This window comes from Stenella coeruleoalba (assembly GCF_951394435.1).
Source record: "Stenella coeruleoalba genome assembly, chromosome: 4".
In the NCBI taxonomy this organism is placed as follows: Eukaryota; Metazoa; Chordata; class Mammalia; order Artiodactyla; family Delphinidae; genus Stenella; species Stenella coeruleoalba.
In genome coordinates this window covers 2,646,908-2,660,722 of record NC_137149.1, presented here as the reverse complement: position 1 = coordinate 2,660,722, position 13,815 = coordinate 2,646,908, and the positions used below count along the sequence as shown (strand labels likewise).

The 13,815-nt window shown below is 63.6% G+C and overlaps 1 protein-coding gene across 1 annotated transcript; it reads right to left on the bottom strand.

Moving 5' to 3' along the window:
- Positions 1-7,286: 7,286 nt before the first annotated feature.
- Positions 7,287-9,331, bottom strand: ADRA2C (adrenoceptor alpha 2C). The gene has a single exon (XM_079919872.1). The coding sequence runs from the start codon at positions 9,259-9,261 to the stop codon at positions 7,882-7,884; it is 1,380 nt and encodes a 459-aa protein (XP_079775998.1). The 5' UTR covers positions 9,262-9,331; the 3' UTR covers positions 7,287-7,881.
- Positions 9,332-13,815: the final 4,484 nt, after the last annotated feature.

Here is a 13,815-nt window from a genome sequence, read left to right as displayed (position 1 = left end):
CCACCGGGCCTGAGCTTGGAGGGCCCCAAAGGGCCCAGCTGGGGGGTCGATGCTCTGTGGCCTCCGTCTTGAACTTCTCAACCTTCTCCACAACTGTCTTTGACGTTGCATTTGTCTGAGGTCCTCTGGGATGACGGGGGCTCCGTGCCTGTGTGTGACCCCCTCCCTCCATCTCCCCAGGATGGGTTCCTGCTGCCCACTCCCCTCTCCCACCCTGTCACCCTCCACCCCAGGAGGGGCTCTGGGTGAGGGCACTGGGAGGGCGGTGGCTGGTGGGTATCCTGCAGCGTCTCAGGGCAGGCAGGGAGAGGTCATCCTGTCCCGGCTGGCAAAGGTGCCTTGGTGAGGGCCCCTGCCCGCCCCCATAAGGGTACTGAGCATACCAAGCTCTGAGGTCACAATTCCTTAAGGGGTGGCCTCCCCATCCCCCAGTTGGGACCCCACATTGGCTTCTTACGCCGAGCCCACAAATTATGTCATCGGCCCTGCCTCCGGGAAATCCATCTCTGACACCCAGGGGACCCCACCTCTGATGCCCAGGGGAACCCACCTGTGACACCCAGATGACCCCCAGCTCGGGGCTTCCTCAGGCCTCCCGGCCGCCTGTCCACCCCGGCTGCTCAGCTGCCTGGCGTTGAGCCCACTGACAGGCCAGCCAGCTCGTCCCCAGGGTCCCGACCCCTGGTGTCCCGCAGGCTGTGCTCCCTGGTGGCTTAGTGAGGGATAGCCCAGTGAGCTGTCTTCCTACCTCCCAGGCCTGCTCTGGCCACAGCATGGGCACAAAAACAGGTCTAAAGAAAACAGGGGAGAGGGGGAAAGACATGTACGCAAGGTTGGCTGGAGTTCTTCTGACCCCAGATTTCCTTGGCATTTTATCCTAAGGTCTAGGGTTGAAAGTTCAGGGTGGTAGTTTCCCCCTTCATGAAATGGAGAACTCGAAAAAGTCAGGGCAGTGCTTATAAGGACTGGATTGTCTCGGGGAAGTAGTGAGCTCTCCGTCCGTGGAGGTATGTAGGAGGGAGGCGATGAGCAGCCCCAAGGTGAGGAGACCGTCTGGGGGCAGGGAGGCGGGACCTATGGGTGTCCTCCATCCCGAAGCCTGTGCTGCTCCACCCTGTCTTCCTGCTGTGGCCTCACGGCCCCAAACACAGAGGGGACAGGGTGAAATCAGGCAGGGCGTCCCTCCAAGCCCCCGCTGTCCTCCCCCTGTGGCTTTGTGGTTATTTAGGGAGCCAGCAGGGGGAGCTGGGAGGAGGACGACCCCATGGCCTGGACTCTGCCCCTGAGTGGATGAGTGGCCTCAGACCAGTGCTTGATCCTCTCCGAGCCTCAGTTTCCCCATCAGTAAAATGAGTCTAGGTGGTCTCTGAGTGCTTTGAGCTCCAATTGCCCCCAAGCCCTGGAGGAGGCCAGTGGCCCGGCCTGGGCACCCGCTTCTGTCCTGCGAAAGGGCCAGAGCCCTTGCCATCCAAGGACCCCTCCCCGCCGCTCAGGGGCTAGTCCCACCACTGGAGAGGAGGGCCCGTGAACCTGCCACCCCCCGCCCCGTGCCCAGGGCTTCGGAAGCCACTTGCCTCCTCCGATGGCCACCCCCAGAACCCAGCGGGAAAGGCTTGTGGGGCTAAAGCCGGGCTAGGTCTGCCCAAGGGAAATGCCCAGCCGAGCAGGCTCTCACCACCTGAGCGGTTCAGTTGTCACCGGGGTCTCCAGGTTCCCACTGGCTCTCCACAGAAGGGGGGGACACTGTGGCTTGCGCCCACTCTCCAGAGGAGGAAACTGAGGCTCAGGGATCACACAGCTCAGTTGGGTCCCAAGCCCAACTGGGGCCTCAGGAAGCCTGGCATCACACTGCACGCCCAGCCTTAGCCCCCCGGGGACACCTACCCCTCACCAGGCACGGGACCAGACTCCAGGCACGTTTGCAGTGACCCAGGGCCGTGATGGGCAAATCCCACCCCGGCTGCGAGGGCCCGGGGCCGCCGGGCCTGTCGATTACAGAGCAATGCCCAAAGGGAGAGAATCACTCCATTGTTTTGCTTCCACTTGAGTCCTTGCAGAAAGGAACAACAGCAATCCAATCTTGAATAACAGTTTCATTGGAACCAATTAAAAGAGGACTGATTTTGCTTTCAGTTCGATCTGCGGTGGCAACACACCCTAGGAAACGGGTAACTGAATTCTTCTTCACCACAAACATTTTGGCATTTTATATCCTGGGTGGGGTGATCTTGAAAAGCGGGTTCATTATTCAGAATCATTTCTAAGCCGGCAGAATAAAACCAAGCCAGCCCCTTATTCACATCATGAAGGGATAGGGATGTGGTGGGTTTATGCAGCAGCTGAGGTTTCAGAGGGTGGATTACATCAAAAATAAGGAAGCGACACCAGAGGTGTGTAATTCCTGGGCCCTGTCAGATCTTACTGGTGTAACATTTAACCTAAGGGTTGTTCCCAGTGGAAAAGGATGGAAAAATAACTCAAAGGCCGATTCTGTGCACAGAACGCCCAAGACTTGGTTTTCTCTTCTGTGAAACGAGGCTAATTAACATCTACTTGGAGGGCTTGCGGGGGCTTCAACAAGGTGGGGGGAGTAACGCGAACAGCCCAGCGTCTGGCTTCGAGGCAGCGTCTCATCACGGCATACCCTCTCCGGAGCTCAGTTTTCTCGTCTGTAAAATGGGACCATCCACGCCCACCTGGCAGAATCCTGAGAAGCAAACACTCAGCGCCCCGGCCACAGTTGGCAAGCAGAAGGCGCGTAGCAAACCGGCTGCCAGGCTCACAGCCATTCTCTGTAACGACTCCCCTCTCTGGGCCCCTCTGTAAAATGGGGAGGGGGCTACTGAACCGGAACACCCGTGGGGTAACTTCTACCCAGAGCTCTCCGAGGAGCCCAGTCCCACCCCCAAAGGCCGCATGAAGATTCTTCTGTTTTCAGAGCTGCTGCACAGTCAGTTAAAAGCTAATTGAATGGGGGGAAAAACCCGCCCACCAATATTTGAACAGACGGCTGCGGCAGCCGGGCCGTGAGCCGAGGCCCGAGCTGTCGCCAGTTCTCCTGCCTTTGCTCCTCGAAATTTCTCCCCAACGGCCTGAGAGCGGACGTAGGGTGTCCACTGCAGCGCCCCCTGCACGGCCTGCGAGGCAGTGTCCTGGCGTGGTGGACATGCCCTGGGTGGCTCTCGGGTTTGGCGTCCAGGGATGATCCTTGGGGGTTTCATCGTGGGAGAGGAAGGACAGCCCTGCATCCCCGAGGGAGGCCTGCTTGGCCGTTCCCCTGGCCAGAATGACACACTGTCCCCGCGTTCAGAGTCTCTCTGCCCCCATCCCACCCCCAACCCATGCTGGGCTCCCTGCGCTAAGGGGAGGGGCCGTGCCCCACCAGGCTTGAGGACCTGCAGCTGGGGAGGGTGGGGGGTTGGAGGAAGCTCCCAAAGGTTTCCTGGGGATGAAGCCCGCTCTGAGTCTCGCAGAGCCTATGAGAGGAGCTCGGGAAAAGATGGGAAAGGCACTCCTGGCAGAAGCAGAGAATAAACAAAGCGGGGGCCGGGACGGGTGAGCGCCAGCCTGAAAGCCGGTAGAGCGTGGGCTTGACGGCTACCAGGTCGGCTTTGCGGCCCCGAAGGCTCACTCTGCCCCTGGGGTGAGAAGGCCACAGTCCCGGACCCCAGGCAGGCCCCTCCCCCTCAGCCCTCGCAGCTCTGGGCCAGGGCCCGGCCCAGGGAGGCGCAGGCTGGGGGTTGGTGGGATGAATAGGAAGTGGCCTTGTCTGGTGCATCTGGTGATGGAGGCTGGATCCAGGGGGCTGGGAACTGGCCATTCCCCCACCCCAACAGGGACGATGGTGTGACTGCCCCCCTAGGGTTCTGCGTGGTCCCCAAAGTCCCCACCCTTACAGGCACACACCCCCAAGCACAGCGGCCTGCAGGATAGCACCCGGCACAGGCAGTCTTACAGGTGGTCTTCCGGACGCCGGCCCACTGGTCCCCGCTTCTCCTATCAACCTGGCAGCAGACAGCAGGTGTACATCCTGTTTCCTTCCTCTCTGTCACCGCCAGGCAGCTCAGGGCACATTTTGTGCTCAGCCAGGAGAGCAGATGCCCTTAAACGGGGCTTTCTCCCTCTCCACCCTACATGGCAATCCCTTATCTTGACATAAGGACCCCATTGTGCCCGAGGCTTTTACTGGGAGCAGCCATAAATCCTTCTGGCAGGAAGAAGTGCATTTGGTCCCCAGGGCTTTCCTCTGGCTCGCGCTTGGCAGTCGACTCTGCTCCCTGGGCAGGTTTCAGAGGCACTGTGCCCCGCCTGGAGGTCCCGGACCCTCTCCCGTGCGCGCCTCCGCCCAGCCAGGAGAGGATGTACACCCTGTTTACAGGTGGCGGGAGATGGGGTGGGGGTCACGCAGGGGGCAGACCTAGGGTGCCTGCCGGGTCCCTCTCAGGCAAACTGGATGCTTCTACCATCCAAACCCCCTCACCCTCACCCCCAACCCAGCCGCATTTGATGATCTCAACAGTCCAGCTGGTCAAATGGGAGGCTGACCTTCTGTTTGGCATGCGGGGCGGGGCGCATGCTGAGGTCCCCCGACCGTGCTCATGGCAGACCCAGAGCAGGGACTCGGGGTCCCCGGTGAGGGTCTCGCCATTCTCCTCTACTCCCCAGCTCCAACGAGCTGGGCTTCTACTAACGCAGAACGCGTACCCTCCTAGCCTGGCAGGGTGCAGGGCATCTTCAGCCGGGATGCCTTCCGCCTCCGCCTTGCGTGACGAGGGCTGCGGGGGGCTGCAGGGGACTGGGGGCCGGGGGCCGGCTCAGCAACGCACCGCAGCTGCCCAGCCAGACTCAAGATGGGCCTGCAGGCGCCGAGTGTTTTGATCCGAGGCCGCGCTGGAATATCTGCGCCCTGCCAACGGATGCGATATAAAAATATAGCCGCTGCCAGCACAGCCGGGAAGGGCCGCTTCCTCGCCAGCAAGTGCTTCGGCAACGAGTTTTCTCCCATCCCTCAGCCCCCACCCCCAGAGCCGGGGGTAGGATTCAAAGACTGGAGCTGCTCTTCTAAAGTGCCTGCTCCCAGTGTCTTTCTTTTTTTTTTTTTCTGAATTCCATACCGAGCTGTAACAGAATACTTGGATTATTCTTTTCCCCCTTTTCTACAAACTCAGCAACTGAATGTAAAAACTACAGGAATTAATTTATAAGAATGTGTATCTACACACGTCTGTGGAAACCACATCAGCGGTGGGCTCCGGCCAGCCGGGGGCAGCGCTGATCCCCTGCTTGGGGCCCTGCCCTCCTTAATCTCGTCGTGGGTGTTTTTTTATTTTGCTGGACATCTCCTGAGAGAGCCGAGGGGAAGCCTGAGGCAGGAAGGCGGCTGTGGACAACGTTTCTCCATCAGCGAGGTCCAGAGATCGCCGGTGCGCATAGGACTGGAGCCGGGGTGCTCGGGGCACAGCTCTCCTGACCTGGGCGTTTCTGGGCTCGTGGCTGGCTCTGCCCCTTCAAGCCTGTGGGTCCTGGCCCAGGTGGTCAGCTCTGGGCCTCCGTTTCCTCAGCCACAGACGGGGGTTGACAGTGATAGCACCGTGGCGTAGATACGAAGACGCGCCTGAGAGAGGAGAGCACTGCGCGGGTGATGGTGCGCGGTGGACGGACCCGCTGGACGAGGATGGGCAGAGGTCCGGGCCCCTCCCCTGTACCCCAGAGAAGTCCCCCTGCACGACGGCTCCCGGACCGCGCTGGGAGCAGTCAGCGCCCATGGGCACCCCCGGGGGTGTCAGCGCTCCTGCTTCCTCGATGGAGCCAGAGACTCAGAGCAAGGCGACTGGCCCGTTACCCTGCGGCAGGCGGGGTGAGAAGCCCGGTTCTGTCTCTGTTTGTCCAGCTGAAAAGAGAGTCTCTCCAGGCGGCAAGTACGATGAAGTGGTGAATACCTGTTGGCTGAACGGGTATTACGCACCGGGCGTCTGCAGTCCCAGCCACAGCCCTGGAAGGCGCAATTCTCGGGATTAGGAAAGGGAAAGGTGGTTTGCTGACATTCTTCCGTGGGCCGTGTTCCAGGCTACGTGATCCTGCTGGAGTCCCGGGGTTCATCCCCCCAAGAGCCGGGGGGAGGGTATGGCATTACCCCATTGCACCAGGGAGGCGATACCGGTGTTAGCCAGGCTCTCGCTGAAGGGAAGTTCCCCCTCTTTGCTCCCCCCATTCAGCTGGCCAGTTGGACCACAGACTACAGGCCAGGCAGGGCCTGAGGTTTCAGCCCCTGCCCCACTTCACCGGAAGGGTGCTGAGGCCCAGAGAGGGCAGGGGTTTATCTGAGCTAGCTCAGTAATCCTGCAACAGAGCCGGGCCTACGACCCGGACACCGTGTCCAGGCCCCTGCCCATTGGTGGGAGGTCAGGGATGTTCCCATCGGCCCTGGCTGGCTGTTTCCTCCACTGCTTTCCCCACCATTGCTTGAGTCTGGGAGAGCTCTTCCCAGTTGGGGTGTCCTGAGGACCCATAACTTGGGGTGAGAAGGCCAGGCAGCTGCAGGGGAGGACTTCTCCAAGGGACAGCCCTGAGAAGTCAGACCAGGAGAGGGGCCTGCTGATTCAGGGCACGGGGCCTTGAAATGCAGGACCCAGGGCCGACTTCTCCTCGAGAGAGAGACCCATGGCCACCCCAGGCCAAAGACAGGTGGGTGGTGATCCAGGAGAGAGCTGGGCTGGCAGGCAGGGGTTACATACAGGAAGGCCAAGACGGGCGCAGAGAGGGACAGGAGGGTTGGACGGTCACAGCAGGGATCCCTGGCCTGGGCCCCTCCAGCCCACTAAGCCTGTGTATGTGTGTGTGTGTCTCAGGGGTCCTGTTCCTACCCCTCCCCCCAGCTATCCCAGGAGCTTCTGGGCTCTGTGATGAGGGCTGGAAGAGCCAGGAAGGGACCCTCTCTGACACCTGACTCTCCCTCCTTCTCTCCTCAAGCCTTAGTGCGGGGTGAGCGCGGACTCCCTGGGGGTGGTGAGGGCTGAGCAAGGGGACCAGGCTGGGCTGCACTGGGGGAAGCCTAGACTCAGATCTGGGCAGGGGGAGGGTTATGAAGGGAGGACAGCCCTCCAGCATCTACATTTGGAGTTAATTCAGAGCCCTTTGATTTCCTTGGTCTCTCAGCCGGTTACAGCACAAGAATTCTGAGTATATATTTTGTAAGTCTGCGAAACAGTCCCCCTTAAGCAAAGACCCCCTCCTTCTCATGCAAAAGGGGAGGATGGAATCTGGCGACCTGGAGCGCCCTCCTGCCACCTTTGGTGGGAGGTCGGGCAGGGTGAGGGTCTGAAGGACTGACTATTGCACCCACCACTTAGATTACAAAGGTTTATTTAGAAAAGAGTTTGGTTGTTTTCGCTGTCAGTCATTGTTGGCAAACATTTAAATACTTTCGTAACCAAAGATGGTCGGTGCCCTCCTTCCTCCCCCAGAAAAACCACCCCACGAGGTCTTGGGAAGTCAGCCCTTGCTCAAAGGGGGATGGGGTGGTGGCCTGTGGTGGGGGCAGGGCAGGCTCCTTCTTCACCAACTTGGGAGGATGCGTGTGCTACCTCACAGACACACCTTGGCACGGCCCCCAGAGTTGGACCCGGGCCTGCAGCCCCAGAAGCAGCCCCTTGCTGAGACAGGAAGGCAGAGGGGTCTCCCCTCTCTCCTTCCCCCTCCCCGGGGGCCCTGCAGTCTCTCAGCCCTCCCTCCGGCCGTGCAGCACCCTCCCCTGCGCCCTGAAGGCCTATCCATCCCTGGGTCCCCGGGAAAGTTGCTCCCACTTTCTCCTGGGAGGCCACGCCTGCCCGCCCCCTCCGCTGGGAGCTGTCCAGGGTCTCTGAGCCGGGTAGAGTGAGCGGATCACTGCCTGAAGCCCTTTCTCCTCCGTCGGAAGAGGATGTGCTTGAAAGAGCGCCGGAAGTCCTGATTGAAAACGGTGTAGATGACCGGGTTGAGCGAGCTGTTGCAGTAGCCGATCCAGAAGAAGAACTTGAAGAGCGGGCCGGGCACCCGGCAGGCCTCGCGGCAGATGCCGTACAGGCTGTAGCTGAAGAAGAAGGGGAACCAGCAGAGCACAAACACGCCCATGACCACCGCCAGCACGAAGGTGAAGCGCTTCTCGCGCGCCTGGGCCACCTTGCGGCGGCACACGCTGCTGCGCGCCCGGCGCCGGCGCGACAGGAAGAACTCGACGGAACGCGAGCTGGCGCGCGACAGGCGCCAGCTGGGGACCGGGGACCTCGCGGCGGCCATCGCGCCCGGCTCGGCCGTCCCCGTCCCGGGCCCCGACCCCTCGCCGTCCGCGGCCCCCTCGCCGCTCGCGCGCCGCCGCCTGCCCCGCCGCAGCGCGCCTCGGCGCCGCCTCCTCTCGGCCGCCACGCTGATGTCCTCCGGCTTCACATCGGCGCGCGGGCGGCGCGGGGTCGCGCAGTGCCCGTTCTCGCCCGCGCCAAGCCCGTTCTCCGTGGTCGGGGACGCGCCGTCGGGGCCCGCGGGCTCGCGCTTCTCGCTAAGCGTGCGCGTGCGCAGCTTGGCCACCCGGTAGATGCGCGCGTAGACCAGGCCCATGATGAGGCAGGGCGCGAAGAAGGACCCGATGCAGGAGGACAAGATGTACCAGGTCTCGTCATTGAGGCCACACTGCGGGTAGGCGGCGCCGTCGGGCTGGCGGTAGAGTGAGACAAGCGGCGGGAAGGAGATGACGGCCGAGATGAGCCACACGGCCACGATGGTGGCCTTGACGCGGCGCGGCGTGCGCTTCAGGTTGTACTCGACAGCCTGCGTCACGGACCAGTAGCGGTCCAGGCTGATGGCGCACAGGTGCACAATGGACGAGGTGCAGAAGAGCACGTCGAGCGCCAGATACACGCCGCACCACACCTGCCCGAAGTACCAGTAGGCCATGAGCTCGTTGGCCAGCGAGAAGGGCATGACCAGCGTGGCCACCAGGATGTCGGCCGAGGCCAGTGACACCAGGAAGAGGTTCTGCGGCGCACGCAGCGCGCGGCTGGTCAGCACAGCGATCACCACCAGCACGTTGCCCACCACAGTGAAGACGATGAGGAAGCCCACCACGGCCGCTAGCCCCGCCACGGCGCCCGCCGAGTACTGGCCCGGGGGCGGCCCCCAGGCAGCCCCCGAGGCGTTGGCGGCCCCGCCGCTGCCCCCCTCGCCGGCGCCGCTCACGTTGGGGCCCGCCGCCGCCGCCGCCAGCGCCGCCGCCAGCGCCGGGGACGCCATGGTCCTCCCGCAAGCTACGCGGTCCCGCCTGGAGCCGGGGCGCAGCCGCGGCAGCTCGGGCGCCCCCCAGCCCGGGTCGGCGCCCGCATCGCCGCCTGCTCCTCGGGCGCGCCCGCCGGGGACCGCGGCACCCCGCTGCCGGCCCTCGGCCGTGGCGGCTCAGCGGGCGAGCGGCGCGCCCGAGAGCGTGGCTGCCGGGCTCCCCGCCGCTGCCGCACGCGTAAGTGCAGAGCAGGAGGCGCCCGGAGAGAGCGGCGACGCGGCGGCGGCGGCGGCGGCGGCGGGGGGGGGGGGGGGAGGGGACAGGTCCCGGGGTACTCGCGCGGCCCCGCCCTTGGCCCCGCTCACGGGGAGCGCCCCGGCCGCGAGCCCACGGCGACTCGGCGCCCGAGCGGGCGTGCCCGGGCGGCCCGGCGGCCCCAGCGCGCGGCCGGGGCGCAGGCTGCGGACAGCGGCAGCGGCGGCGCGGGCGCTCCGCCTCCCATCCGGCCGGCTAGGGCTCGGCGCGCCGGGGCGCAGGCCGCCGCTCCTTGGGGCCCCCGCGCCCGCGCGCCGCCTCCGGCTCCAACTTTACTTTCCCGGGCAGGGCGCCGGCGCCGCCGTGCGTCCTCCTCCGGCTCCTCCTCCCGCTGCTCCCGGCGCGGGCGCCCCCCGCGGTCCGCGCTCGGCCGTGCTGGCGCCGCCTCGCCTGCCTGGGCTCGCCGGAGCTGCGCCGCCGCCGCCGCCGCGCGCTCGGCGCGAGTGTCGCCGTTCGGGCTCGGCTTCCAACTTGGGTAGAGTTGCGCAGCGGGGCGGGGCGCGGACGGGCGGGGGCGGCCTGGCGGGCAGGCCAGCGCCGCCGGCCCGTGGGGAGCGGGCCCGGGAGCCGGAGCCCGCGGCCGCCTCGGCGAACCTGCCCGCGCGGCGCCGGGGAGGAGCCCGGGGCGGTGGCGTGGGGCGCGCGCGCTCGACGAGGGCGCCCCCTCCAGGGCCGTCCGCAGCCTGTGGGACTGGACCGAGTGCCAGCTGGCCTGGGCGGTGAGTTCCAGAAGCCTGCTCTTTCTAAGACGCGAGCCTCCTCACCTCCCCCGGACACACGAACACGCGGGAGCGCACACTCGCGTGCCGGACGGGCGGCTCGGGGTCCGCGGCTTGATTGGAGAGCCAGCCACTCGCAGCCTGGCGGAGAACGCGTCGCTGCTTGGGTGCGCAGCGGAGCTGCCGAGGGCGGGTCCGGCTCCAGCTCCCATCTCTGGTGGATGCTCCGGTGCAGAACCACCACCCCACCCCCGGCCTCAGTTCCAAGCGCTGCTGGAGCGTGAATCATGATGGCAGTGCCTGTGGAAGCCCTGGGCAGGCTCCCAGGCTCTGCACCCATGTTGACGATTATTGAAGTTCAATTCTTATGCCCTGTGGCCCTGCTTATAAAGGCTGGGGGACGTTCAGCATCACCGCCTCTGACAAACGCCCCAAACTGAATTGCCGGATGAGGGGCGGTTTGGCGTGGGAGCCTCATTCCTGCTTAGGGGCAAGGTATTGGGGAAACCCCCGCTTACCCCTGTCCCACGTCCCAGTGCATTCGTTCCTCAGACGTGCACTGTTGCTCCCAGCCGTGTCAGGTGCTGGTCCCCTCCTCCAGACACCCTGAGGTCTGTGGGAGACAGACCCTGGAGAGGAGGTTGGAGTTCCCAGGCCTGGCATTTCTCACTAAGACCAGCCGGAGGACCTTTCCTCCCAGCAAAGCAGAACCACACCCAGGCTGGCCCTCAGCTCTCCCTGCATCCTCAGATGGCGGGGAGCGGGGGGGGAGCTGTGGTTGTGGGATGCCTCTGGGTACTAAGAGGGTGACTCAGGGAGGGATTGGAGCCACACGCCCCCAGTGATGCCTAGAAACGTGCGTGGCTTGGGGGCCGCTTCTCTCTTCTCTGAGCTCTGGGAGGGCTCGGAGGCCTTACCAGGAGAGCACGCTCTCCTAGCAGAGAGGCCCACATCCTTGTTAGCTCTGACATCCTTGTTAACAACGTTATACCAAGGAGCAGGCCAGGACCAGGTTGGAAATCAAAGACTCCAGATGGCAGCCCTGCCCAACAAGGGCCAGTCCTTGGCAGTTATGCCATTTTGGGAGCGAAGCCACGACCGCGTGTAACCCAGGAACGGTAGAGGCACCATACTTATGAAAGGTCCTCTGGTCCTGGAGGCGTAGAAGGTGCCACCAGTCAGGGTACTCAGGGGTGTATTTTGCAGGGAAGGCCCCTACACACCTGATCCTCCAAGGTTGGCACGCACCGGCCCTGCCCGTATCAGGCCTTCTGCCTTGAGTGCTCACCGTCTGGGGTGGATGGTGCCACACACTGAGATCAATGCCATCAATGCCCTGGGGCTCCTCCTCCAGCTTGAGAGCGGGGTTATCAAGGAAGGCTTCCTGGAGGAGGTGGCCTCTGGGCTGTGTTTGGAGAGTGAGAGGAGTTATTAGGAAGGGAGAGGCCTGTTGGTTGTGCTCCCTGGGGTGGGGGCGGGCTTTGTCCTAGTGGGCATGTCCAAACAAGGGACATGGCCGTGGTCAGATGTAGGTTTTGGAGAGATCTGTCCTTCTCCCAGCAGCTGGACAGCCATGTGGGCCTCCTCCTGACCTTGGGGGGTTCTTAACTTGTGAAAAGCACTTTGGGGGATGCATTCAAGGGTCCTGATGCCTCACAAGCTCACGAGCCAGGCCAGTCTAGCCTGAGGGGTCTGAAGGAAAAGGACCCAGAGCTCCAGGGGGCCCAAAGCAGACAGGACCTCCCACTGCCCAGGCAGTGACTCTCTGGCCAGGCCAGGCCGGGGACATTTGGAGTGCCTGGCCAGCCAAGTGACCCAGGCCCCTGGGGACGCCTGCCCAGGAGGAAGCAGAAAGAAGCACCTCTCCTGTGGGTCCAGGGCCCGGAGCTGAGGGGCGGCAGAGGGCTGGGCCCCCGAGGAGTCCTTGGGTAGAGAGCCCTTGCCTGGCCTTCAGGGAAGCACTACATGCAGGCCTGCTCGCGTGCGCCAGAGGCCCCAGGGACCAAGCTGTTCACAGAGGAGCCGGAGAGGCCTCTTACCCCGACGCTGGAGGTTAGGCTTGACAAACTGCTCCCAACTGCCCTGGAACAGACAAAACGGCACGTGCCCGGGAAGACTGCCCGTGCTGAGGAGTCGCTGCCGGCCAGGCCTGGGCTTGGCAGGACCAGGAGGATGATGGGAGGACGCTACTGGGGAGTCAGGCTGCACTGGTAGGGGGTGGGGTCGTTGCAGAGGGTGTATGGGCCGTCTCGGCAGGAAATCGTAGGAAGCGGAGCATCCTTGGGCTACCGGGGTGTACTCGCCTTCATCCCACCGTGACCCACAGCCTTGGGACACCGGGGCCTGGGCCCACCGCTGAGAGGAGGAGTTTGGAAGCACGCCTGCTGGGTGCGGTGCCCGGTGCTCCTCGAGTGGCCTCAGCTCAGGTAAAGGGGCTGGTCTCCTTGAACCACGTCCCTGTGTGCACAGTTATGCATGTGCGCACACACACACGCACACGTAGCCACACGTGCACACATGCATGCACACATACCCACGCACACCTATGCTCGCAGCCTCACACGCCGCCAGGAATACGTACCACGAGACGCAGAGCCGTATGCGTGACAGTGCGTTAACACGAGTATCCACGTGTACGTGCACCTGTGAGCAGCATGCATGCACACCCCCCCACGTGTGCACACGTCACACACGCTGTGCCCGTGCATGTGTCCAGGCACACGCATATCCACACACACAATCACACACACGTGCTGTGTGCGTGCACGCGTGAGTTTGTGTGCACACCTCGTCTGTGCATATGCAGGCATCCAGCACGCAGGCGTGCATGTCCACGTGTGCACACACGTTGCTGCACACACCCACCCATGTGCCAGCACACGTGCGCACGCCCACACACGCACGTGTGCCTGTGGCCTCGCTCACCCTCTCAGGCTGCAGGGAGGGTGTATTTCTGCTACCCCCATGCAAGCAGCTCTTCCCAGATTTCAGGCTGGGTTCTGCTTCGCCTCGGCCTGCTCTCTCCTGGCTGGGAGCCCATTTGTCACTGCCTGCCATGGACTCCGGGCCGGGCACGTGACGTTCTCCAGGCTGGCGGCTCTGCCCTGTCCATCCCTAGGGCTCTCCTCTTCCTTGAAACCGTGTGGCATGAGATTCCTCCCTGGGAGGCCTCGCTGCTCTCGCAGCCTGAGGTAGACCCCCTTCACTGGCCTCCTGTATGCCCCTCGAGGGCGAGCCATCCTCAGACCACGTCTCTGCTGTGGGCTCTTGCGGACAGGCCACATCTCCGTCCCACAGTCTGGTGTGGGGACCGGTTCACGGCTCACAGTAGGAGCTCAGTCAAAGCGTGGGGGAGGGATAGGTGGTACGAAGGGCCAGGTATCCTCCATCCTCCCTCGCCACACTGGATGCCTGCGGTGTAGCCGGTACAGGTGGGGCCCGGCAGAGCACAGTGGTACCTCGCCCAGAGCCAGACCCGGCATTCCCCCACCAGGCCCTTTTTGCATCCGTTCCATGGAGGTTCTGGACTTAAGCTCC

What these genes read in the sequence shown, in the direction of transcription:
- ADRA2C (XM_079919872.1), bottom strand. Translation starts at nt 9,261, where the DNA reads ATGGCGTCCCCGGCGCTGGCGGCGGCGCTGGCGGCGGCGGCGGCGGGC.